Genomic DNA, 25,755 nt, shown 5'->3' on the forward strand with positions numbered 1-25,755 from the left:
GCTGAGATCCACCAGGCAGACCACCAAGGGACAAGCAGGTAGAGACAATCAAGCAGTGAACATAAGACTGGCAATGGTGGGTCACCAGCTCCTGACCACCATCAGGCCCTCCTCTACTTTGGTGATGTTCAAGGATCTCTTTTGAACACGAGTCAAACACACCGATGCCCCCTGAAAGAGCTGTCTATCGCTCCCAGGCTGAGCACTAACCTTCCTGACCACCAGCATCCCTGCGCTGAGAGCAGCAGTCTGGTATCGTAGACAGGGAGAGCAGAAGAACTGCTCTCCTGAAACGAATGGAGACTGTGGTCTCTTTTCCAAGTCTTAGTTTGTGATCCACCAGCTGCAGAGCCTACGTCCCCTGGGCCAACTTACAAATCAAAAATCATCTACAAAAATGGCACCTATATTAATATAAGTGCCATAGCTCGCTCTGCAGAGAGAGCTTTGCCTCCACAGGGCTTTACAGAGGGAGTTAATACCATCACCCACATTCAAGATCATGAGCATCTTTAACAACAACTCATTTAAACACTCATGCTTTAACATCCTCCATGCTTCATTGGCATGAATTAAAACTCTGGATGTTCACGTATTTACCCAACTCCTGGCTGGACCTCAAGCTCCTACAGCTTTCTAAGGGCAGTGTCAACTCCTACTACTCTCTCTGGTGCCCAGCCTGTTTGGAAGTCAGGACTCTAAAGATGATTTTAAGGCATGTAACAGGAGTGCAACCTGGTTGCATGGAGATTGCACTGACTCTTTACTGACAGGCACGGTATTTGTTCTGGCCAGATAGTTTTTTTCTCTTCTTCTTCCAGCCTATCACTGGTTTTCACATGGCAGTAGCAGCACAGCTTGCACACAAGAGGGTGTACTGGAAGTGACAGTTGCTATAGCTGTATCTATACCAGCCACCCAGCCACTTCAGAACGATGCTCTACAGACCGGAGTTAAGTTATAAATAAGATACTCTCAGGCCTCAGTTCAGAGCACAACTTGCAAGTGTACAAAACACTAAGCCTGCTGGTTTGACCTCTTTCACTTTCTTTTATAGACATGATGTGTATTCAAAGACTCCTCTGCAGAACAGCATTGCTCCAGAGATGCCCGTAACGCTGGCATGGTGACGCGCACGGGTTTTGCATAACCATACCCTCAACTTCCGTACATTGTTCTGCCCAGCCTATTCTCCAGACACCCTCCCTAGCTTACCTGCCAGCTCTTCTCCACACCACAGGCCCGTATATAGAGGGCTCTGGTATACTAGAGGACTCCGACCAAGCTGCCAGAATCTACATTCTCCTGCTCCGAGGTCTACATGATTTCCAACAAGCTCATTCAGCAGGCTGTGTTTCTGTTCTCCTCCTTTCTTTCAGGAATACAAGCTACCTCTTCTTATGAACATGATCACTGCCCAGCCAAAGAGATGCAGGAGCAGCCAGGATCCCTGGATATCGTGAGAAATAATAAAGCTTGGGAGTCTCTGCTTAGACCTCACCTGTCCTTCTGGGACATGACATCTCATGACTGACAGCAGCACTGCTGCATAAAAGCAAGCGAGTGGTGTACTTTGTTGTATACTTTTTCCAACTAATACCCCACAATATCCCCAACTACATTAACCCAGCTGTAGAAGTGGTAACACAGAAAAGACAGAGGAAACCACAGCGTAAGAGCCTATGCAGAACAGGACAGAAGGCGACGTGCTGGGAAAAAGGTAGAGCCTAGTAATCCACCTTTCGTGATCTGCCAGCAGCAACACAGAGCAAGCAGTACATTGTAGCAACATCCCTTTCGCACCCGCTGTCACCCTCAACCATCGTGACAGCAAGTGCTGCTTTGTTTCGCTGCATCTTCCCAGTTCTACCCCCTTTGATACTGGAGCACAAGCAGGAGGAGATGGCTTTACACTCAAGGAGCACAGCTACTGCACGTGCTTTGCACGGATACAGAGCTGACCGCTTGCGTGGCGGGGAACGACTGGGAGGTGCGGCATAATTCAGTGGTCAGCATGTGGGTCCTGACAGAGCAGCGAGCCTAGAGCAAGGTAGGAAGCTTGAGGGGTCCAGGACTTGCACCCCTTTCTGCTCTCGGAGGCAGGTACCGTTCAACGCTGAGGGTCTTGTGCTGAGGTTAGTTCACAGCCCAGCTCTCGTGACCTCGGGGAAGGCATTTTATCTCTGTGTCTTGTTTTTTTTCCTCCATCTGGACAGCAAGGGAGAGCCCCTTGCACGATCTGCGGGAGGAAGGGTCTGACTTATGAACAGCAAAGTGCTTTGAGATCCTCTTGTGGCTCGCACACTGAAACCACCAACTCCACAGGCCTCCCTCACCATCCCCTGTGCAGGTGCACGGTGGCCATCCCCCAAGTCTCTCACAAACAGCTGGGGCGCAGAGGCACAGCAGGAGCTCGGCACCATCCTGTGGCCCCCTGGGGTTGATCTTGGTGGGGAGCCCCACCAGCCTTGGCCAGGCCCTGTTGGATAGGTGCATGGTCAGAAAGCCAGCAGCAAACAGACAGAGGCAGGAGGGGAAGAAAACTGCACCAGGGAGAGGAACATTAAGAAAGGGACAAAAGAGCTCCCAGAACTACAAAGCATCACAGCAGCAACAGGGCCACCACCCCAGGAGTGATGCAGCCCCCCGCCAAGCCCATGGACCCCAGTCCATCACGCAGCAAAAGCCCAGCCCCTCGTCCTCCTCCAGCCGTTCCCAGTCCTGCTGTGTGCGTGCTACAAGCACATTCAAAGCATGTTTTTATTTTTCAGCCTTACATTTCGCATGCTCACAGTGGCTGCCCCAACCTGCACTGGCCCCCAGGTGGGTCTGACCTCCCAGGTGGGCCCCAGAGATGGTCTGGGTGGTGTTAAACCAGGCACAGGTCTGCCTGCCCCCACCCAAGGATTTCACCCTTTGTCTTTCACATGAAGCCTCCCACCTCAGCTCCTCGGCTCCCAACCCTAAAACCGGGCCAAGGATCCTTCTGTCCTACCCATCACGGGCTGGAGGATGCAGTGCTCCCCATGCAGGACCGTCTCAGGCAGTGGAGCTCAGCTCATTCAGGGGACCTTCTAAGCCAGGGCCACCACAATGAGCAACAGCAATACCCCAGGTCCCCCGTCCAGCACAGGCAGGGACATGGCCTGGCTACAGCAACCAGAACCGAGACATAAAAAGCACTTTACACCACGCTCATGTTATCCCCTCGTCCCTCCCCCTCATCCCCTTCGGAGCTTCTTAACTTCAGAAACCTTCCTCCAGAGGAGTGTTGGAGTGACAGAAAACATTTTCCAAGCCTAATATCAGTTCCAGATGTTCACAGCCATTTCAGTTTGTACCTCACCCTGTAAAACACATTTCTCCCTCTCCCTCTCTCAAGTGCAGCGCCTGCTTCGTCCATGACATAATGTGCTGGCGGGCTCGGCCGCGCACACACACACGCTCGCGCCCTCTTCGAGAGCCCCATGTTCAAACAAAGAGCATCACTCAACTACAAAGCCATCGCGCACACAGAGTTATGAGTAATTTCCACAAGTTTTAATAAACAGTTTGGGATGTAATTGCTCTCCGTCTTCTCCGCTGGCTCCTGAGCGTAGAGCCACTCGCTCCCCACACGCTGATATTGAAAGCGTGGTTTGTTTCGCACACAAGTTCACCTCCTATTAGCCTCAGACGGTCCAAGGGCTGTGTTTTTCTAAGCACCAGTAATAAGCTTCTTTAAAAAGCACGTAGAGCCGGAGGCAGCCGACCCATGCGAGCTCCCAGCTCCTTCCGTCCCGTCCCGCAGCATCGCCGCCCTATGCGGAGCCCGGCAGGGAGCAGGGGGGATGCACATTAGATCAGCCTCAAAACTCCCTCCTGACTCTGCTCCAGGAAGAAGAGGAGCAAATGTTTTCGCGCTCAAGGGAAAGGCTACATCTTCCAGTTGCAAAGCAAAGGGGAGGCCAAGGAGTTTTGCAAAGGTGAGAGACTGGAGGCTTTGGGGGGGCAGGAGGAAGGCAGAAGGCAGGTTAGGCAGCGGCCAGGTACTATCTAGCTTGCCATGGGGCTGAAGAGCAGGTTGGCACAGCCCCAGCCCCAGCCAATGCCAGGAATCCCAATAAGAAATGGCTACAACTGCAATAAAACAAACCACCCCCCCATACAAGCACAAATAACCCACACAGTTAAACTCAAGAGATCCAAGGGGTGAATGGCAGCAGCCTCAATAGCCCTCAAACCTTTCAGGATCCTCCCAGCCCAGCGCTGCCACACTTTGCAAACACCCGTGGTGCACCTCCCAGCAACGGGAGCAACCTGCTCCTACCTGCCAGCAGCCAGGAGACCGATGGGGAAGGAAGATCCGCCAATATCCACCAAAACCCATCCAAATTTCATATCCCACACCCTCCTCCCTAAGCTTCCTCCTTTCTGGGGTTGACTTATTGTTTCTGTGGATGCTGCTCAGATGTGATGGAGATGCGGTGCAGCATGATGGGTGGGTGATGGTGGCGAGGGGATACCCATGGTAGGATTTTTGGCCAGCCGAAGCATGGTACCAAACGAAGCCTTTGAGAGCTGTAGCAGTCAGCGTCTCTGCAAACCTAAGCAAGGTATTTGCAAGAATCAGGTCATCTGGCATTAGGGGCCTGTAGGGTAAGAAAGAAATGAAGGCAGGAATGTTGTTTGGTTATAAACAACATAGAAAAAAGGGAGAGATTTAGGATTGGCTTTTCTCTTTAATTGTTAATGGGGTCATTCTGTCCCAAACAGTCCCCCAGAGCAGGGAGAGGGGAGGGCAGTTCCCCACAATGAATTCAATCGCCTGTCAAACACATGGCAGTCATAAAAAGAAAATAATAATAATAATCTGTATTTCCTACTCTGGCTGCCAGGCAAAGATCCAGCCACTTCAAAGGAGAAACCCCATGTTTCCCTGGTCTGGCCTCACCTGACCAATGTGTGAGCAATCTGGAATCCCCATCCAAAACAAAGCCCCTCCTTTGGTGGCTTGTTTTCTTTCTCCGTTACTGGAGGGTGCCCCTCCAAGATAAAGAACAAGCCTTCTTCCATGCCGGGAAACTAGAAACATAACCCAGGGCCATGGCCACATCGGGCAGCTCTGGAAGTGGATGCTGGCAAGGTGTAGGAGAAAGCTCCTGCGGGACAGAACTGGTGTATGAGCCAAGAACTAGAGCTCCTTCTTGCAGGGGTCTCCACAAACAGCCGGGGCCCCCCCAGGATGTGGGGCTCTGGCTCTTTCCAGCAGGAAAAGTCCAGCTCTTGTAGCACAAAAATTTTGGATACGGTGGTAAGAGAGGCTGCAGAAGCAGAATAGATGGGCCCGAGATGAACAGAGAGGGTGAAAATTTCCCTGTGGCTGGGAGCGGGAGCAGTTTGCTCTGTGGCAGCTCATGGCAGCAGAGGGCTTGGCTCAGAGGGTCTTACAAAATTAGTGAGAAGAAGAAAAAAGCCACCACCACAAGCTGAGAAAGCTTCCGACCAAGACCTAAGGACTGCTTAAGGATGGTGTGCAACTCTAAATGTTGCTCTGAATGATCTTCCTGAGATTGCCTTCCCGACAGGGAAACACAGACAAACGTCTTGCCAGGATGTCCGGGAAGCCCCTGCAAAGCTGCATGAGCGCAGCGAGGTCCCCCTATCCAATGCCAGCCCTGTCCCCCCCTTCAGTCTGGTTCCTTGTCCTTGCAGGCAGCCCGGACATAAGCTGACCAGGCTCCACCCTAAAACAAATGAGGTTTTTAATCACCCAAAGCAGTAGCTGTTGCAGAGCTTTGCTCCAATGACAGGTGGAAACCTTCTTCCTATGTTCCCTTGCCTAGAGGGGGCTGAAGTTAGGTACTGCCAGCTTCTGGGGGAAGGAGCCTTCACACAGAGGTAAATCTCTGCTTCGGTCAACAACACTGGCTGCCCCGACACGTCCCATGAGCTTCTTTAACAAACTACATCCAAAATCCTCAAGCAAAAAGCAGCCTGAGGTTTTGCCTGGCTTTCCATGCAGCAGTAGCATCATTCAAGGTCTCAAGCGCTATTTTCTGAAATACATCATTGAGTCACCCAAATCAAACCCCATCCTTCAGACCCCTCCACCTTGCCCAGCAGCTCCTGGAGCACGGCTTGAATTGGTGGCAAAGCCTTTGGAAGGCACAGAGCGCTCAGGCCAAGCATGGGCTGGGAACCAAACTCCAACCCAGGGAAGTTTCAGGTTCCCCTGGAGAAGCTTTGTGTTGCTTAAATGATCTCCGTAAATATTGCAGGCTTCGAGTTACTTTGATAGGTGTGCAAGGCAACTTAAAGTGTCCTTTCAAAGGCTGGCATGCAACGCAGTACTCATTACAACAGACCAGTAAAGCCCTTGAGTTGTTGAGGGCGGACCTTCCTCCCACACCCACCATCCTGTAGCATTTCAGACTGATCAAACAGTTGCTTCAGTCAGCGACTCCAACTCACAGCTCTCCTACCCAAAAAGGGCAAATAATTTCCTTCTGCCATGCTGCGTTTTTGTATTTCCCCTTCCCCTCAAATACCCATGTCTGCAGAAGTCTTCAGAAACCTCTCCAGAATGGAGCGGCTTTGACCTCAGCTCTATGCACTGTTCTCCACAAAAGCAGCGGCTCCCAGCCAGGCAGGGCACAGGATGCATCACCATGCACCCTCTGCACCAAGAGGAGCTTGCCCTCGCAGCCACACCCACCTGTGTAGAGGTCCGTGTCCGTGTACTCATCTACCTTCTTGTGCTGCAGGACATAGTCAGACACCTTCGTCCCAATGGCAGGCTGCACGTCCAGCCACTCCAGAGAGACCACAGTGCTGGAGGGCTCCACGTTGGGGGAGAGCCGCAGGCTGGGCAGGAGACAGGAAAGAAACCAAATAAGACATCAGCTCCCTTTCTGGGGAGGAATCCACCTCTCCGAGCAGCACAATCCCAAGCAGGGCTCACACTCATACACAGGGACGGGCAGACAGACTCACAAGGACAGCTGGCAGAAGGAGAGAGCAGGTAGGTGAGCATGGAAGAACTTCCAGTTGAAGGTCAGTTGGGTCCAGCCTACTGCAATGCATTGGCTACTGCAATGCAAGGGCAATGCATGCCCTTACCTCCCACTGCTCCTGGAAAAGCCTACATCACGCAACCCCAAATAACCCATCTAAAGGAGCCTTCATCTCCTGGGAGAAATGCTGAACTTCAGCAGCCCCACAGGGAACCAAGGGCCAGCTACCCAGGAGCAAAAGAGAAGGGGAGGACCCAGCTTAACCTTCATGCAGCTCGGTGGGGTTGAGTCTACAGGAGGGGAGGGCCCAGCCTGCATTGCCAGCGAGCAAACACAAGGAAGGGTGGGAGGGAGAGAAGGGGCAGGCGTGGCTGTGAATTTACCCAGCTGCAAATGAGCAAGCCTCTGATGGGTGTGAGCAAAAGCCAAAGCAGGGCAGCTGTGCAGGAGCTCCGGCCCGCAGCAGGGAGCACGTGGGTAGGGGTGAAGGCAGAGCAGCTTTGTGCTCCCGGCTGTGCTAGTGCAAAGGCGTCCGCTCTCTTTGCACCAGGGTAAACGACAACATGACGTACAAGGCTACAGAAAGTCCGGCTCCAAACATATGAGTGTGTTTGCTGAACTCAGGATGGGAAGTGAATCCCCTCCGAGGGTATTGGCTCACTAAGAAGGTGTTCTGCTCCTTGTGGCTCGCTGGAGCCAGTCTTCCTGCTTTCTCAGCTAATTCCCCATCAGTTTGCTCCTGATTTGCTCTTACTCTGACAAGCCACAATGAATTGCACCGTAATTCCATTTCTTTCAGCATTTGAAATCCCATTCTACAAGCCCTGCTAATCAGGTGATGAAAATCTATAAGGAAACCTTCCAGGGCCACAGCCGGAGCCAGGATATCCTAAAGGCATCAGTCACACAGCGAGGAGCGCTGGACTGCGGCCCCAGGGCTTGAAGGCGAGAGGAAGGAGGTGCCCGTGGGCTGAGCCTGCAGGAAAGGGGCTGGTGCCGGGGGCCATGACCCGCGGGAGGGGCTCGCACCGATACGTACACAGGCGGAGGGAGAGGGCTGCAGTTCGGGAGTCCGTTCTCATCGAAGGCGTTGAGGTCACACCTGCACCAGTCTTCGATAACATCGCCTTTCCCCGAGCACCAGTATGAGCTCATCAGGGCTCCCTTGAAAGCCTGACATGAGAACAAAAAGCATGAACACGTGTGCTAAAGACGCGGTGAAATCCGGCCAGCGGCTCGGCTGCGCGGTGCTGAGTGTCAGGGGTGCATGTGTGCAGAGCCCCGGGATCGGGAAACACCGGGGTGTCCTCCCCAGCTCTGCCACAGACACTCTGCATGGCCGCAGGCAAGTCCCTTCGCCTCTCTGTGCTTTAGCTCCCGCGTATCGAGTGATGCTGGCTCATCCCTGGGTGCTGCTTTTGGCGTGGGGCCGGGGAGTGTCTGCGCGACCCTACAGAGAGGATCTCCTGCGATGGAGGACTGAGCTGCCTGAAGAAACACAAACGCAAGCCCGTTCGTGACACCGGACATCATGCGTAGGGTACCTTTACACTGCTGCTGTGCACAATGAAACTCTTCCATGTGCCCATCCCGTGGCTGTTTCTGTCCCCACTAAGAATAAAGTAATTCCTATATCCCCAACACCACAGACCGCTTCCATCCTTCTCATAGGTTTGTTATTCATACGAGCTGCCTTCCTGCAAGCAAATTGCTGCTTTGTTCACTTGCATAAGGAATACTCACAAGCAAAATAGCAGTACCTGGAAGAAAAAAATAAAATCCTGTCCAATACTTGCACGGTATTCCCCCGCCGAGCAGTCTCCCCTCCGCAGGCTGTCCCCAGCCTGACCAGGAGCCCTCGCGACCACTCCTAAGGATGCCAATGGATCCCCAGAACAAGAGCTGTTCATCTGCTGGGGTCCGAGGCTGAAACGCTTTGACTGAATTCCCAAAGCCCTCCAGGTCTAACCCCGCAGTGTCTTTCTTGTGCTCATCCCGCAGCTCGGGGAGCTTGGTGTCGGTCCCCGTGCCGCAGGATGGGGCATCCCTCGCTCCGTACCCTGCTGTAGTTCAGACCGCATGAATTTACGGTGGTTTCTCTCACTACCCTATGCCTGTCACGCCTAATTAAACCTCTAGCTTGGAAGACAGCACCTCTCCCTGCACACACAAACGGCCAACGTTCAACCCAGCCCTGTGAAGCCACAACGCCCTGCTAGAATAATCATAACACCAAAACTTCATCCACTAAAACAAACCTCTTTGTAATGCTTTTGACCTTTTAAAAGGCACATTTTGGGGTTGAAACGCCTTCACAGGTCCTCATCCACGTACAGCAGCCTCGCTGCCAGCCTCCGCGCAGCCCAGCTCGCAGCAGCACTATTCCGCCCATTCAAAGCCGCCTGCGGATGCCTGTCCCCAGCGATACCGCCCGCGCTGCCAGGTTACGCCTTAAAGATAAAAACGTGCCCTTTGAGGAGGACAGGGATGGCTCCAGCGGCTGCGGCATTTAGCAGAAAACTCTAGGAAAAGCGCCATCCCGGGGAGGTTTCTGAAAAGAGGAGGTATAAATAGAGCCTGACGTCAGGGCTCCCATTGTCCGGGGTTTTGTCACTCTCCCCAAACACCCCGAGCACCTTTAACAAGGCGCCTCGAGGCTCTCGTGTCTGAAATATTTTCTGCTTCCAGGCATTTACAAAATGGGACTGTTCCAGAAGGGAAAAAAAAAAAAAAAAGAGAAAAAAAAGGGAGGAAAAAACATGTGAAAGCGAGAAAATCTGACGTTATTTTATTTTGTTCTTTAGAATGTAATTGAAGCGCTGGGCTGGAAAGGGCATCACAGAGTAATTGGAGAGCAGGGAAGACAGAGAGGAGTTTATCTGACGTGGATAAATGGGTGCGGATACATTTCTGTAGAGTGCGGCGGGTCTGTGCAGGATAGAAACAGAAAGCAACGCGTGTAGATGGATGGGGACGTGGGTGCTCTCCCTAGGAAGCAGGATAAATACGTATGCTGTGGGTACATGTGTGCACAGACATGCGCTGTGGGCGAAGGCAGAGGTAGGGTGATCCCTGGAAGAGCTGCACCATCACACCAATGGCACCGCTCCGCTCTCACCTCGTCCCCAGCCCCAACCCCTGCTGCTCTGCATGCTCCCTCCCTGGCCCCTAACCCAGCTCCTCCCTGCACATCCCCAACCCAGGGAAGAAATCCCACCCGCCCCATCCATGCCCTTTAGCCAAATCCAATAGTCAATTCCTTCCTTCTATTCTTTTTTCCGATGGTAAGTGCAAGGCTGGATGAGCAATCCCCTCTGCTCTGCCTGCCCAGCCTCGCACACATTTTAATTAGATCCTGCAGGTACCCGGCCGTCATCTGCCTTGCATCAACCTTCACGCAAACGAGGTTAGCTAATCGATGAGTCCTTCAATTGCACTCATTAAGGCGAGCGCACCTACGCGCACTAACCAGGTTACTCGGAGCACGGCTAGCCCAGTGCTGGCTGCCGCCTCCGTCCGATTTCCAGCAGCCAGCTGACGTCAGGGATGGGCTGGGGCGGCTGGGCAGCCAGGACTCACCTTCCCTTGCTTTCCAGTGGGATTTCGAGCCAGCGGTGTCCAGGATTTTCCCGTCGGTGCCGGGGAGCACCTGTCGAAGGGTGGGGAAGTGGCAAGAGAGAACTGATGGGGGGAAACGGGTAAGATCGTGCAGAAAGGAGGGATGAAGCTCCCTGCATGAAGACGTTCACTATTGCTTTAGGAGGCTCTACACCCTCCGTGGGGACACCAGCCTGCTATGCGGGGACACACAGTTGCTCCGCAGAAACTTCAGGACAAACGGAGGGTCTCCGTGAGCTTTGAGGACTCTGTGGTCCCTTCCTTCCTTCCTTCCTTCCTTCCACCCTTCCTTCCCTCACCTCCCCCAGCCTGCTCCAGGCTCTGGCTGCAGTGGCAGAGGCTGCTCTTAGGCCCTGGCAGAGATCAGCAGTCGAAGCCGCCTTCCCCTGCAAAGGCGATAGCTTTAACCAGCCCAGCCCCAAAGGCACGCTGCAGGCACATGCTCCTCCACAGCTGGCAACCACGTGAAAACCTCTCCTTCCCTTTCTCCTTCTGACAGCGTAGCCCCGGAGGTATGGGACTGCTCACGCAAATCCAGGGGAACGGCAACTGCCGCCTAAACCAGGAGCCCAATAGCACAGGAAGACCAAGAGCAATGGACAAAGGATGCGGAGGAGGTGCTGAGACCCATCCCGTGAGCAGCTGCAGCCTTTGGAAGAGCTGCAGGTGGGAATGCACAGGGACCTTCCTGGCCTGTGGTGGCTGAGGACTGCCTTCCCCTCCTGCCTTGGAGTGGGCACCTCCACATCTCCTGTCCTTCCCTGCTGCCATGCTCGCAAATGTGCAGCAAACGCTCTCCTCCCTGCCAGGAGACAGCACGTACAACAAGAAGACCATCTCCAACACGACCATCTCTGCATCGGATGCTTCGCCATGGTGGTCGCGCCAAGCTACCGAGCCGGGAAAACCCAGGAGGCTCTGCAAGCGTGAAGGGCGTCCCAGGAGCAGCACTGCCTGCTGGGGATGGCAGAGCGGCCCCCGACGTGCCGTCCTGTGCTTGCCAACCACTCCCCGGGATCTCAACGCCCCTCTGTGCCCTAAGGCAATTTTATCTTTCATTTAAAAGTATCCAAATTGTATTGTTTCCCTGTGAGTCAGCCCATTTAGTTTATGTCCTTCAGTGCCAGAGGGGAAATTTATGAGATGAGAAACTGGCTCGAAACGTTTATTTTCTAGATGACGAGTCATGCCATTAGATATATAGCATTATGAATCATAGGAACAGCATCTAATTTGCTCTTAAAGGTATAATAGGTCTGACTCCCCACACCCATACACACACATATATTGGATTGATAGTTCCCCCATAGGATGGCTAGTTCATTTGTTTTGACATGAGCAAGACTTACAGGACCATAAAGTCCCATCTTACCATAAGTTAAGCCTATTCATAAAAAAAATATTAGGGAAACGAATGATCAGCTAAGGACATTTATCCTACACGCGATTGCATATGGATCTTTCTCCTGTTGTTATTTGTGCTCAGGGGGAGGCCATTTGGCCCCATTTTATAGCTTAGACGCTCTGCAACAGAATATAGAAGAACATTTCCTTTGTCCTCTGTTAGACCTGGCTGATGGAGGGAGAAGCATTAAGTTATTTCTGACCGTGGGTTTTCTGTTGACATCCCCGGAGAGGTAAATTATAGGACATGATGGAAACTTTCAGATCAGCATTTGCAGGACTCAGCACGCACCACAGGGGCTGGTGTTTCCAAATGGGGTACTGGAAAGGGCATGTGTTGGGTGCTTATCTGCGAACATCTGGTCTTCTCCATGGCTGACAGGGATATAAAAATCTGGCTCAATTGTTTCTTTGAGTCTAGGTTTCTTTGTGGCTGGTATGCACACCTCAGTTTCTGGAAAAATTAAAAAGGAAATACAGGCAAATGAAAAAATAACCATAAATGAGCATGCAGGCTGGACATAGATATGCTGGAGATACCAGAGATTACCTAAAAGCTGGCAGTTTGGTACATTTTGGGTTTTGCACTAGTTTCCCTGGCCTTTGTTTGCTTCTTCTTCTAAATATAGAAGAAGAAGCAAACCTCACCTTCTCCTTCTAAATGTAGAAGCAAGGGAAGAAGAGTGGAAGCGGGCTGGGTCATGCCAGCGGACAGGCTCAGCCTCATGTCCAGGGACACAGCAGCCAACGGAGACATTCTGTCCCGTCCTCTTTGCAGGATGGAGACGATGCCTGCACACCACCACCACCACCTTCCCCCAGGCGCCGGCAGGTGCCACCGGAGGAGGCAGAGGAACGCCTGGCGAGGTGCAGCCCCCTTCTGCTTCCCAGCAAATGCAGTCACCCGGCGATGCCAGCCCAAACAGTGCCTGACACAACCGGGCCGCTGACCAGAGCTCCCGGACGCTGCCGTGCTCCAAGCAGTCCGTAGATAGCGATAGCAATACTGGCTGTTCATCAAGGGAAAGAAGACTATGGGATGCAGGCTCAAGCAGGGGTTTCACAGCCTGACTGGGATGCTACCATGATGACAGGATGGCTGGAGGAAAAGTTTTCCATGCCCTTACAGTAATGCTCAGTGCTGTTCACAGGAGATAAACGCTGCTCCTTAGTCTAGACATCTCTGGGAGGAGGCGGGGGGAGAAAAAAAGGAGGAGGAAAACGAAGGATTTCCCAGGCCAGAGACTCTTTCCAGGATCACGCAGTTTGCGTCTGAAAGTCTGCTCCAGGTTCACGGCAAAGGAGGATGAAGTTTCCCTACTGCTGTTGGCAGGTGATCTCATTTTGTGCTGCTCACACCCTCCCTGCCTCCGGCTGCCTGTCCCCAGGGAGCAGCATCACCCGCACTTCATCCTGGGAAGGCACATCAGCGGTTTGCCGGAAAGGTCAGGGTACTGGAAGGGACCCAGGGTGGGCAGCATCCTGGTTTCTGTTATTTATGGGATCCGAGGGAGCAGCAGAGGACACTGTAAAACCTGGCAGCAGGGGAAATAAAAGCCTTCGCGTTGCAGCGAGAGTCCTGTCCTGGGGAGCCAGCTCTGCTTTCACACCTCAGCTACAAAGCTCCCCATTATAGCACGATCGGGGCGGTTACAATGCGGCTATTCTTCCTCTGGTAACGCGAGTCGGATGTGGGCTAGAGCTGCAGCAGGATGCTCGAGTGCACGAGGAGGAGGACAAGGGCCAATTAGCAGATATTAAAACAAAGGAAAAACAAATAAAAAACCCCACACCCCAGACCAAAACAAAAAACTCACCTCAACAATACAAACGCTGTCCCCATTTGCCCTGGCTCCCTTTCAGCTTTGGCAGTGGAAAAAGAAATCCCTGGCACCCGCTCTCCACGCCTTCAGGGGCTGCTTCGGGGAAGCTGCATATGTGCAGGGAGGATCGTTGTCCTGCAGTAGCTCTGCTGTCTGGTGCTATATGGGGGCCACACGAGCCCATGGCCTCGGGGACGCCTCTCACTCTGTCCCCATTGAATCCTGCAAAACCTCACCCTCTTCCTGCCAGGCCCAGATGGGGAGAGAACGTCAAGAGAATCAGCCCTGAGATACAGGGCAATAGGAAGGGCCCAGATATCTGCCCTCCTGAATGGGATGCAAGGGGTACAGCCAAACTCTTCCCTGAAAAACAAGCCTCAGTTTGACTTCTCCAGCCCCTGCCTCGATTCCTCTGGCTTTTCCTCCTCCACCTCTGTCCCTTCTCCTCAGGTGGACGTTTCTCCTAGTCCTGCTCAAGCCTAGGACAGATGTCCTCCAGGCACGTCCCTGGTCTCCGCTTACAGAGGTTTGCTTCCCTACGGGCTGAACCGGGACAGCTGTATGGACAACATTTACCTAACGGAGTCAAGGGCGACTCCTACACTCCTAGACTCCTAGGCACAGTCATAATTTCAAAGCTAGCAGCAGAACCTGGACGTTGCCTGACAAGGCAAGCTCCTGCTGCAGGAGCATGAGGTCTCGGGGCACCAGCACCAGGATCCAGGATTTCTCAGGTGTGCTCTTTTCCACCTGCTCTGCCCTTCGAGGGCAATGTCAACACCAAAGTCACAGCACCAGCAATACACTTGGATACTCCAGCTCCTTGCCCAGGGGCTGGAGAGCTGCAATGGCGAGCCCAGTCCGCACAAAGGAGGGTGGGCTCCCCACCGCCCTGACGGGCAGGCAGCAATGGAGGCATGATGGATGCGTTTCACGCCATTGTGGGCCCTTTAGACCGTCCATCCTGGTAATTCAGGGTTGGTATAAGTGCACAGAAGTGCTCCAGGTACGCAGCCAGGGCACAGATCCATTGCACCGTGCCTTACCAACAGCAAGTGACAGACAACCTTGACCCCAAGACCCAACCAAGAACCACCAAGAGAAGACAAAACCAGCTACGCTTTGCCCTTCTGCTGAAATACAACCATCGAAGCAAGTGAGCAACAAGGGCACGGAGATCACCTGGACCCAAGAGGAAAAGCAACACCAGTTTGTGCAGCTCCCTCTGAAACTGCCACCACCACTTTGCCATCATCTGTGCGAACAGCTAGCCCACTCCGGAGGGAGGAAGGACACATGATCCCATCATCATCAGTACATCCTCGGAGTGAGCTGAGAGTAAGTAGTTTGAAGGACGGAGGATGGGACGGATGAAAGAGGAGCTTTCCCCTCTCTTTGCCCCTGCTTGCCTTCTGCTCCGTGATAACTCAGCTGCCCATCTGGCCGGGCTCGGGCAGTCACTGGAGCGGGCGCAGCGCTCCCCTGGGACACGAGCACAGGCTGGGCAGGCTTGCTGCCCGCGGCTCCCCTGGTCCTCCCTCCCAGCACCCTGGCCAAGGCCACCCCGCCTGCCCGGGGACACTGAAGTGCCCAGTGGTGGCCACGCTCTGCTCAGCAAGAGATGGCTCCTCGGGGCCAGCGGGTGCTTGCAGGCAGGGGGTGGGAAGGAGCGATGGGGAATTTTGCACCAGTCTTGAGAGCTGCCGTCCCAGCGGGTGACCCAGCAGGGGCTCTGCGGGCCCCCGGCATGCAGGCACTGCTGGCAAAAGCATGCTGTGGTCCACGCGCAGGCAGTGAAGCAGCTCTCACCAAGAGCCCCACCCACGCGCCGGGCTCCTGCCGAGGCCGACGGGGCTGGCAGCGTGGGGATGTGCCCCCCAGCAAGCCCCACATCCCCTCCACGCCACAGGCTGGGTTGCGTGTCCTGTGAGGAGGCCATGGCTGCAGGCAAACACTGAGATTACTCAATTTTCGAATTAAAAGTCCTAGGGGGTCTTCTAAAAATCCAAGCTCCACGTCCATTTGTCTCCTTAAATACAAACAACAGGGGTTCGAGTCCATTTCCCACTAGGAGCGAGATTGATCTCTCCTGCCCCCCTTCGCTGAGCCCCCCTGGCCACGCCACCCTCTAAGCACTTCTGCAGCTGGCCGAGCTGCTCTGCGGGAGCAGCTTTGTGTTTGTTTCGGGTTTTTTGCGGGGAAAGGAACAGACCACAAACAGAAGGCACCGCACCGCTGACCATGCCTGCCTCTTTCTCCCCACTGCTGACCACAGCTGCCCTGTGGCCCCGGCCGCGTACTTGGGCATCCCCGTTGAAGGTGCTCCCGGGTGCACTGAATCTTCCAGGTCTCAGTGCTGCTCCCCGGGCTGGTGCTGGCAGTGGGAGGGAGGGGGGAAGCCGGGCAGCCGCGCTCCTCCCGGTGCCTCTCAGGGTTAGCTGCCTGGCTTGCCTTCCCGCAGCCCAGGCCGGGGGACATGGAGGTTTGCAGAACATGCAACCCTGGGGTCTCGCTCTCTCAGCCCGTGCCTCTTGGTGGACTCCAGGGCTATGCTGGGCAGTAAGAAGTACATTGCCCATGCCGTGGGGTGAGGGCAAGCTGGAATATGTTGATGGTGGAGGAGGAAGGCCACCACAGCCTGGCACTCTCACTGGGGTGACGTGTAGCTCTCTTCTCCTTTGGCTCCAAGACGTTCACTAGAGGGAACCAGCCAGGGTCACCACGTCTCTCTTCTCTCCCATCACATGCACTCAACAGCATCCTGCCCTTGAGGTGTTGGGAGCATTTTGCCAGCAGAAAGCCCCACAACGGATAGAAACTCTTTGCTGTCAGGCCTGGCCAGCCACTGACACTGGTGGAGGTTTCTTCCACAGTCCTGCAGCGGGAGAATCTCCTCCAGCTTCATCTGGACACAGCAGTGGAGGGACCACTGCTTTGGCCACACTGTGGCGTCTGCACTGCTGCAGAGCACAAGTGTTGCAGAAGAGAGATGTGGGCAGACGGCATCGATCAAAATAAGCTGCAGGTTCCAGAGACATCCAGAGAAGTCACTGCCAAGGTCATGGCTTCTCTGTCTCTTTACAACTCTTCAACTCGTGTTGTGAAGAGCAATGGAGCTATAACTGCAGTGGTGTATAAACCTACTTGGACTAGTTTAATCTCACGAGGTGACTGGGACCGGTGGAGAGAGGACTCCAGCATTGCCTCTGTTCCAGTAAGCCGTCCTTCCTCTGTGAAACCTTCCACCCACAGCCACATCAGCCATGACTGCTATGAAAAAGCCATTCAACAAAGCCCTTCAAAAACTGCTCGGACTTTCAAACACATTTCCTTGCCCGTGGGAAGCTCCTTGCTCACCCCAGCACTGCCAAAGTCCCCAGCCAGGCTGCAGCTATCAGCGACCGTGCAAGTTCTCTGAGCAACGCCGTTAAACCACAGGGGGAAACAGAAACACCTCCTAGCAGGGGCTCAATCTGTAAAGTTTTCATTGCACGCAAGAAGGAAAAGAGGGGCCATCAACAACTGGCAGTGCCCTGCTCTGGGCACCTGAGATGCTGCTGGGATCCTCCCCACTGCTGGGAGCAGGAACGGTGCTTGAGCAGGACTGGGGAGACAGACCAAACCCCTGCTGATCACACACAGCTGAAAGTTTCCTTAAGCTCATAGCACAAATGCCTCCGGACAAACAAAAGGCAAAACCTGACTCCTGGAGCCCTTCTAAATTTCAAGCCATTGCTTCAAAGCAAGAAGAAAACAGCAGTTCCCAATGACATGGAAATAAAGAGTTTTCCAACTTATTTCACGTGGGCAAATCAATATATTTCCACCTAATCTCCCTCTTGGAAACGGTCAGTTTTAGCTGAAATCAAACATGCATGCATAGAAAAAAATCGCAAATCAGCCCAAGGCAGACACCCAGCATGGAAACTTAAACCACAGCACTTAGAGTCTGGCAAGGTCATCAGCAACCGAGAACATGGCCTTGTACAGCGCGGCAGTTGTAAATTTTAAAAAGCGTGTAACTCACTGCACTGAGGCAGATGAAAAGATAAACCTACTAAAAAACCCCTGCACATACTGAAGTGGGCCAAATGTGTTTACCTGTGTCTTGCCTCATCTCTGCTGCTAGGTTTATATGAGAAAACTTTCAGCAAACTTTATAGATGTTAGCATCCTCCTTATTAATGCTTTCTTGCTTTCTCTCTGTACACGTATATAGTTATCTGTGTGGACATATATGGAAAGAGAAAGATCTTAATTGTTTATAATGATTATTTTTTTAATGCTACGGGGGAATTGGGATCTGCTTGCAGTTCCTGTAAGGTCAGCATTTGCTGTATCGATCGAGTATTAGCCACATGAACGGGGAAAAGCATGCAGGGGAGCGCTCAGCTGCAGACACTGTGCTCGGAGGTGCAGGACTTGGCTCAGCCCAGGCAGCTGCAAATCTTGTTTATGCCACAGGCAAACGCCACTCTGCTAGTGCCCGGGACTCCCCCCAGGCCTCCTACTTGATGCTGAAAAAGGACATTTCATCATCCAGACCGTACATGAGATGCTCCTGACAGCACCCGCCCTTTGGGAGCCTATCCCAGCGCGCAGAGCGAGGAAGCGGTTGAAGCTGGCGGCTTTCCGGCACGCCTGCAGTGGACCGGGGCACACCGCCGGGTCTTGGCGACAGGGTGATGCCCCCGCGGAGATGGCGGCTTCCCACCGCGCCCAGACCCCTGCCCTTTCCCGGTCACCCTCCCTCCCCGGTCACGGGGGAATGCGAGGGGAATAGCGTCCCTGAGCTCACGATGCCGCGAGAGGTGCAGGGACACGTTCTCACACAGGCGGCACTAACGCCACAGCCAGCCATCCTCTCTGGGGCAAGGGCACGGCCACCATCGGCTCCATCTCCTCCGGAGAGGCGAGCGCAGCTTTGCCCAGCCCAGGCCACCTGGCAAAACCTCCAGTGCCGAGAGGCGAGGTGGCAGCGAGCCCCTCCGGAGGGGATTACTGCTACCGGGCACTGGGACTCATCCCTGCCTGTGGGACCGAAGGGCAGCAGGGGACGAGAGAGAGAGAGAAATAAATATCCTGCAGCAGAGAGGCTGATGGAGAGAAGCGTGAGAAGCAAGCTGGGGAGGAAGGGATGGAGGGAGCAGGACAGCGGATCGGATGAAGGTTTAAGAAGTGAGCAGGAAGGGGAAAGGAAAGTGCTGGAGCTGATGGGAGACAAGGGATTCATGCTGAGGGAACGGGAATGGCCAGGAAAGAAGAGTGACAGGGAAGCCAAAAAGCACTCCCTGTGTCCTGCTGCAGCGAGGGTGGGGATGGCCTTGGGTGGGCTGCGGGGATGGGGGGAAGAGAGGGCCCCTTCTCTTCAAGAGAAGCCCACAGCCAGAACAAGGAGACCCAGTCCAGCTGCATGGCGGGGGTCAGAGAGGACAGCGCGCACCCACCTGCCCCCCCACCCCAGGACCCGCCACTGTGGATGGAGCAAGGTGACCCGTCCTGGCACGCACTGCTCGCTGCCAGCTCCCGGTGTCCCCTCAGCACCTGCTCCGGCAGCATCCTCCATCCTGTAGCCACCCGAATCCCTCGCCCTGCCACCTCTAACCCCAGCACCGCTGACCGAGAGCACCCTGGGGTGAAGGGGGAGCAGACCCACACGCAGCACCCTTGCACAGACAGGCTCCCTGGGGGTGCCCCTCCACCTCTGGGTGAGCAGGTGGAGGGAGGAGGAGGAGGGATGCATCGAACGCAGCCCTCTGGAAGACGGCTGGGGCTTCTCTTGTTTAGTTGCTTCACTGGAGTTTTGTTTGTTTGTGTGTTTGTTTGCTGGTTTTCCCGGCGCCTCGGCAGAAAGCACAATGCGGGCTGTCCTCCAGCTGCAGCTGATGGGGCCAGCCCTCTGCGTGAGCCAGGGGAGGGAGGGAAGGAGGCTGCTGCTGGTGAAACACAGGCTCCAGCTGCCCAGGACAAGGAGGTGCCCCAAGCGAGCCCGGCAGGGCAGGCAGCGTCGGCAGGGCTGGGGGAGGAGGGGACTTTGCAGACGGGGCCAGAGAGGCAGGGTGGCATTGCCACCCGGGCACAGGGCTAGGAAGGGGAGCTGGTGGCGAGCAGGGTCCATGGAGATCCCCCAGATCCTGCTGGGCTCTGCTTGCTTTCACTGTTACCCCTTCCCCACTGGCTAATCTACCTCTTGTACCCCAAAAGGCACCGTCGTCTTGCAGATCACTGCTAGGGAGGACGTCCTTCTTGCCTGAAGGAAACCAACCTTCCCATTGCTCTCCCTGTACCTGTAATGCCTCATCCCAGCACTGCCTTGGACATGCTGATAATGGCAGGTCAATGTCTGCACAAGAATTGCCCAACAGGAAAAGCAGGCATGGGTGGGGAAAGGATGCAGGATAAGAAAACAGTGGGAGAAAGGGAGTTTGGGGAAAAGAGCTGGAAAGAGAGAGTAACTAATGTACGGAAGTCAGGCACGGCTGCATGGAGTAACCAGGAGGGTTGATAGATGGGAAAGCAGGAACAAGATCAAGAGGTAGACAAGGAGGGACAGTCCCCGTAAAGGACCTGGGAGCCAGGAGAAGCATGGGGGCTCTTTTGCCCATGGATCTGGGAAGGGGGTGAAGCATCATGCCTGGTGGTCACACCTCCATGTGCTAGGATTGCTTCCTGACCTGCAGCCCTCTGCATCCCACCCACAGCTGCTGCATGCTGGCTCACTGCAGGCATCTTAATCAAGTGCAGGCTCAGCGCTAATAAGTGACTTTAAGCAGGTCTGTAATTTTTGGACTTGAGATTGGGGTTAGAGGGCTGAGGAGGGTGGCAGCGAACTGAGAAAGTGAGAAATCAATCTCCATAGGATTAACACTGAAGTTCTTGCAGGAGGCAGAGGAGCCCAGCTCCAGGGAAGGGTGACCTCCAGCTTGGCTGGTCCCTCCTGGAGTAACAGTGACCTCCTGTGGCTGCGGGACTGTCCCAAGAGGCTGGTTATTCCCTCCCTCTGCACCAGCGCTTTGCAAAGGCACTCTGGAGCCCTACAGGGCTTTGGCCATTCCTTGCACAGCTATGGCTGAGATCTCAGAGCCAGGAGTGAAAGACTGACCTGATGCCTGGCTCCCAAGAGCCCTCCACAGGAGGCATCCTGCACACTGGTGTCTGCTGTGGGTGGACACCAGGAATGACCGTGGCCCCAGCTGTTTACAGCATTGCCTTCACTGTACCGGAGGCAGGGAGACACAGGTCTGCGAGGGCTATAGGTGGTGGGCAGCAGGATCTGCCAGCTCCATCACTGACACCATCCTGAAGTGTTCCCCATCAAACATGCACACAAAAACACTGCCCCACTCCAGGGAACTCAACATTTATGCAGAGACTGAGGAAGACAGACTTGAGAGGTGACCAAGGCAGGATGATAGTGGTGGAGCTGGTCCATCACCGGCTCACTCACCTCCCTGGTATCGTTGTCCGGGATCAGAGCGTACAGAGGCACCACTCGGTTGATCTCCAGTAGAACCGGCGTAGGGCTGAGCTGCTCCTTGCCGGGGCGCCGGCACAAATGGCAAGTGGATGGGCAGCGCCCTTTCTCCTCGCAGTGAATCTCCACGCCTGAGATGAGGTGATCATCAGATAGCATCTGTGCTGTCAGCAGGCCTGAGAGATAGGTGATGAAGGGCATAGATTTCAACTCCTTCTTGTTTCCAAGCTCAGTTGTTTCTGGTTTAGGGAGAGGGAAGAAACCAAACAACATTAAATAAATCTCAGCACAGTCATCCCAAACCCAAACCTTGCTGTAGCCAGGATAAATGCAGCTGCTGAAGGTGTAGGCCAGGTGGGAGCAAGAAACCAGAAAGGTCAAGGAGAGAAGCAGAAAAACAGGACTTGCAGGTCACTGCTTGGGAGTGGGTAGAGAGTGTGAGCATTTCCAGCTTCCTTTCTTGTAACTTGCATATTCACTTTCTGCACTTCAAAATGAAACAAAACCACCCAAGTATATCTTCCCTGCCAAAAAGAAACCTCTCCAAAGGGACCAGGTCAAAGAGCTGAGTACCTTCATCCCCGCCTCAATGCCAGCCCTCTCTAGTCCCTGTGATCCTTAGCTCTCTCGTTTGGGTGACACATTATCCAGGGCACTGAGACGGACCCAAAGGAGGCTGCAAAGAGACTACACTGTGGGATGAAGCCCCTTGGCAGAGGAGGTAAGCGGGTACCGGAACAATCTCACCACATGGGGAATAGATGGAGGCGTTTCCAAAACCAAACTGTCAACACTCTGCTTTCAGGAAATATTCAGGCCTTTCAAACCTATTGTGAAACTTCCTGGTGGCCTTAAGCACAAGAAGATAAACCCAGAGAGCCTTACTTTGTTCTGCCTTGGTCCAAACACTTGCTAAGGACACAGAAAGCATCACACCTGGTGATACCCTGAGCAAAGGAGCCAGGACTCCCACCTGTGTCCTATACACTTCTATTTAAACTCTTTATCTATAGACACTTCTCTTGGGTTGACCCAAGAATGAAGGCTCAACCTTCATAACCTGGTGATAGACCTACAGAGGAAAAGCCTTTCTCCATCCTGTGCCTGAATGAAGCTCCCAACACCATGAGCTGGATGGCTGTTGCCTCCAACAACCACCTCCCAGCCCCAGGAAGGAGCTGCAGAGGAAGGAGGATCATCTCAATGCCCTCAGCTTGCAGTGACATGCAGCTGACCTGGCAAGGCACTAGTCAATTAGAAATACAAGTAAACACAGTATTCATTCATGACTCCCAAAGCCCTTCAGGCTAGGGACAGCCCTTCCCTGCTGTCTGGCTGTCAGGGAACACTTCTGTGCGCAGGATCAAAGCTGTCACAGGAAGAACAAGCAAATTCTAACCAACTTGTCTTTCAGTGGGATAAAAGGGGGGCAGATGCTAAGATAAATTAAAACAAGGCTGTGAGGAGATGTCTCAACATCTAGGAAGACACTGGTGTACACAGACATGGAAAGCAAGAGTTGGAGCTGGTTCTTGGAGAGATTATTTTCTGGAAGAGCAGCTCCAGGCAACTTCAAGGCTCCTAAGGGAAAGCCATGAAGCCATGATAAACTGGGTGGCTCAGAAAGAGTGAAGCTATAAGGCGATACCATGAGCTTCTGCTCACTTCTAGGTAAAAGTAACATTTTTTTTAACATCACTACTAAACTACTTTTAGAAGAGAAAGAAGGAGATGACGATGACACTTCTGGACTGCAAAGCTTCTTCACCAGAGCTCAAGCAGTGATTTCAGCAATGCTCCATGGGGAAGGAAGTTTTGGAGACATGCTTTAAGGGGCAACATGAACATAGAGTTGAAGAGAAAGTGCAATCAGTTATCTCATGATTGGCAATAGGATATCAAACCTTCCTTCCTGAATTATTGGCTTTATAGCTATGAATTATAGACCACTAGCATCAAATGCCTGGATGTGTCCTTAACACAGGCTATGGCTTAACCTAAGCTTAGCTAAGGTTGTCTGGAGATGTGGCACACAGTTTCACGCCTTTCTAAAAGGCGTTCTGAAAACCATTGTTCAAATCGCACATATAGGCTTCCACCAACACCTGGAAGAAGACCTGGAGACAGCCCAGGCTGGATGGGCAGCATGGTCCAGCTGCTGGAGCACTGCTCTGGGAATGCCTTGTTGGAGCCTCCATTCCAAGCTATCTGCTCTGTGCTTCTCCCCCTGTGTCACCCGTTCTCTCTCTCATCACAGGGCACACGATGCATGTGCACACAGTGCTTGAGGTCTCAGGTGCTCTTCGCGTACAAACAAGCAGTAAGGAGTGGGATGAATAAGCATGAAGAGCAACCTCCCTTGGTCCTCCTCAGTTATGTCTGTGTTTGCAAGGAGCAAGCCAAGGCTAGTAAGGAGCAAAATAAACTTCTGAGCAAGAATTTCCCTCTGCAGCAGAGTGCTAACTCCAGTCTCCCTGCATTGCCCCGTGCTGAGGGACAACCCCGACTGATGCAGCTGTAACAGTGTAGACTCAAGTGTTTGCATTAGCCGCCCCATCCAGGAATACAGATGAAGCTCCATGCAGCAGTGCTCCACCACACATCTCACCTTGGGGAAGGGGAGGACACGGCTTCCCTGCAAATGGTGGGCTAGACAAGGAAAGCCGTCCTCCAGTGTCCACTCTGACAACACAGCCCCTTTAGCAAGAAAAGAAAATGACCATGAGCTCGTCCAACATATCCTGCACTATCCGCCGCCTCCTTTGCCCATCGCTCCCAGGAAAGGGCACTGTAGCTGGGGGTGGTGGCGGTGGTGGTTTCAAGAGCTCTCCAACGGGACTGGCATAAAAGTGAGGGTTCCTCCTTTCTCCTGATGGAAACCCAGATGGAGCAAAGCCATTTCAGGAGCAGCAGTCACCAAATGGAGCTGCACAGGGGGAAGAGTAGACGTCTGCAAGTAAAGTAAGGTAGAAAACTCTGTGAGTAGTGCAGCTCCCCTTCCATAGCAGCCACGTTCTCAGCAACAGAAGATTAACCATGGAGCCTGGTGACTCGTGGCAGGCTTGTGAGCAGAGCAGACTGCGCAGGCAAGGTGGAAATGGCTATCTGCATTTAATCCTCTTTATAACGGTAGAAGCCCCAGTCACTTTGGGGAAAGCATTGCTTTGCAGGCTGGCTTCCTGGGGACGTAAGGGGTTACTGCAGCTGAGCTTACTGGTTCAGCGTGCTGGCAAGGGATCCACGGTGTTCCCTTGTACCGAAAAGGCTCTGGGTACAACTCCAAAGGAAGAAAATTAAAGAGGATGTGGCTCAGCAGAGGGAGATGGGCTTCACTGCCAAATTGCCAGCTCTCATCCAGACAAGCACTTGGAAGTCATCAGCACTGGATAGCAATTCCTGGTAGCTTTTGTGGAACGAGCTTTGGGGGCTTAAGTACAGTCCTAACAAAATAATCACCCTGTTTCTGCTCTTAAAACCTATCTGAGAGTGCCAGCTGCGCACCCTGCTTGTGAGCCAGCTCCGGGAGAGGCAGCGAGGAGAACTGTTGTTCCTCATCTGCTTGCTCAGGGGGTGGAAAGCATCAGCTCCAGGTGCCTGCAGGACTGCACTCATCCCTAGAAAGCTGGCGATTTCCTGGACGGAGACTGTGCTTCCTTCTCATCCCACCCACATCACTCACCGCTCACGGCATCTCACAGAGGAGTTATTCAGATCTGGGAGGTATTTTCCCCCCAAACGCACTCCTTTATTCCTAGACCTGCCATTGCAACTGTAGCCCAGGGAGAAAGAGCAGGGTCCCTCTGTCTCCCTCTCTCCTACCTCTGTGATGAGTTTAGGTTATCTGCTCAGCCGCCTGCACACAAGGAGGGGGCTGAGGGGCCAGTCACGGCAAACCCGACAGTGAACTGGAGAAACCCCGCATATTCCTGGAGGCTCGGTCTGTTTATTACCTTGTCGCTGTACAGCGTTTGTCAGCGCTGAGGCCCATCGGACTGGCTGCTTCTTGAATGAAAACATGGGCGGCCCAACTCTATTTCTGATGAAGTCAAAGGAAGTTTTTGCTGTTGGATTGGACAGAATCAGAACCAGACCGTGCAACGTACCGTTGCAATGCCATCTCCAGCTGCCAGCGAAACCAACAGAAACACTCCTGTTGTCTTCGCTGCAAGCTGGGTCCAGTCCAGAGTAAGTAAACCCAGCTTTAGCGTTCAGATCCACATTGCACGAGCCCCATGCAGAACTGCATAACCTCCCCAAGGGCACTCCAATTGCTCTTGCAAAGCCTCTGCTTGGCTCCCAGGGAAGGGCTTTGCAGGTGACCGCTGCTAGGGTGCTCCAAAGGTCCCGTTCTGGCAGGATGAGGCTTGGCTGCAGGGGCTCCAGCGCAGCAGCAGCGAGGACAGAGGGATTCCTTATCAGCCCTTGCATCTGAACACGCTTT

General features: G+C 53.6%; 1 protein-coding gene across 2 annotated transcripts in view; it reads right to left on the reverse strand.

Annotated features, from left to right (window-relative positions):
• The window catches only part of ASTN2 (astrotactin 2), a 366,252-nt gene that overhangs the window by 85,445 nt on the left and 255,052 nt on the right, over nucleotides 1-25,755 (reverse strand). For both annotated transcript variants that reach the window (XM_075519966.1, XM_075519967.1), the window contains 3 exons: nucleotides 21,288-21,553; nucleotides 8,035-8,168; nucleotides 6,698-6,846 (listed from right to left, as the gene is read on the reverse strand). In XM_075519966.1, the coding sequence (XP_075376081.1) occupies nucleotides 6,698-6,846; nucleotides 8,035-8,168; nucleotides 21,288-21,553 (549 nt within the window). The remainder of the gene's footprint in view (nucleotides 1-6,697; nucleotides 6,847-8,034; nucleotides 8,169-21,287; nucleotides 21,554-25,755) is intronic.

Source organism: Mycteria americana, chromosome 17, assembly GCF_035582795.1.
Source record: "Mycteria americana isolate JAX WOST 10 ecotype Jacksonville Zoo and Gardens chromosome 17, USCA_MyAme_1.0, whole genome shotgun sequence".
In the NCBI taxonomy this organism is placed as follows: Eukaryota; Metazoa; Chordata; class Aves; order Ciconiiformes; family Ciconiidae; genus Mycteria; species Mycteria americana.